The sequence below is a fragment of the Saprolegnia diclina genome (genome assembly GCF_000281045.1).
Source record: "Saprolegnia diclina VS20 unplaced genomic scaffold supercont1.179, whole genome shotgun sequence".
NCBI classification, from domain to species: domain Eukaryota; phylum Oomycota; class Saprolegniomycetes; order Saprolegniales; family Saprolegniaceae; genus Saprolegnia; species Saprolegnia diclina.
In genome coordinates this window covers 42,878-43,465 of record NW_008246246.1, presented here as the reverse complement: position 1 = coordinate 43,465, position 588 = coordinate 42,878, and the positions used below count along the sequence as shown (strand labels likewise).

Genomic DNA, 588 nt, shown 5'->3' with positions numbered 1-588 from the left:
GGCAGGTTCTTGACGCTAATGCTCTCTTCCATGCCGAGGGCATTCGCGATCACAACGGTCTCCTTGATACCGCCTTGCCAGAGGTTGTGCCAATGCAGTGCAAACCGGCGTAGATTATACGTCGCCCAGTACGTGACTTCGTCGTCGACCGATGTGGCGGCGCTGGCCGTCGCGGCCACCCACGCCGGGCCATCGGCATCATGTAATACTGCGTCGAGAATCGCCGTTTGAAAGCCCGAGCCCGCCGTGCTCGCCCAGTTGTCTGCGTCGACATTACGAAGCAGCGCCTCGAGGTACACGGCTGCGTTGTCGCCATCCAACGCAGCACACCGGGCTTGGCGGCGCAGCGTGTGGGCAAGCTCCCAGCGACGATCCATGTCGACCCAGCAGTTTTGCGTCGGCAGCCAGAGCGCATACTCCATCGTGACGGCGCGGAGCCCACGGACAGCTTCATGCAGCGTCATGGTATCGAGAACGCTCCGAATATACGAGGGGTTGACGCCGACCTGGTTGACGCTGCTGCTGTAGTCGCTGTTGAAGAAGAGGCCGGGGATAAGTTGGTCTGCTGAAAAGCTAGCATTTACAAAC

At 60.2% G+C, this 588-nt stretch overlaps 1 protein-coding gene across 1 annotated transcript; it reads right to left on the bottom strand.

Annotated features, from left to right (window-relative positions):
* Positions 1 to 15: 15 nt before the first annotated feature.
* On the bottom strand, positions 16 to 539 carry SDRG_17022 (hypothetical protein; the record flags this gene model as incomplete). The annotated part of the gene is made up of 2 exons (XM_008623255.1): positions 71 to 539; positions 16 to 23 (listed from the first exon to the last, which is right to left on the bottom strand). The coding sequence occupies exons 1-2, from the start codon at positions 462 to 464 to the stop codon at positions 16 to 18; spliced, it is 402 nt and encodes a 133-aa protein (XP_008621477.1). The 5' UTR covers positions 465 to 539.
* Between the last annotated feature and the right edge of the window lie 49 nt (positions 540 to 588).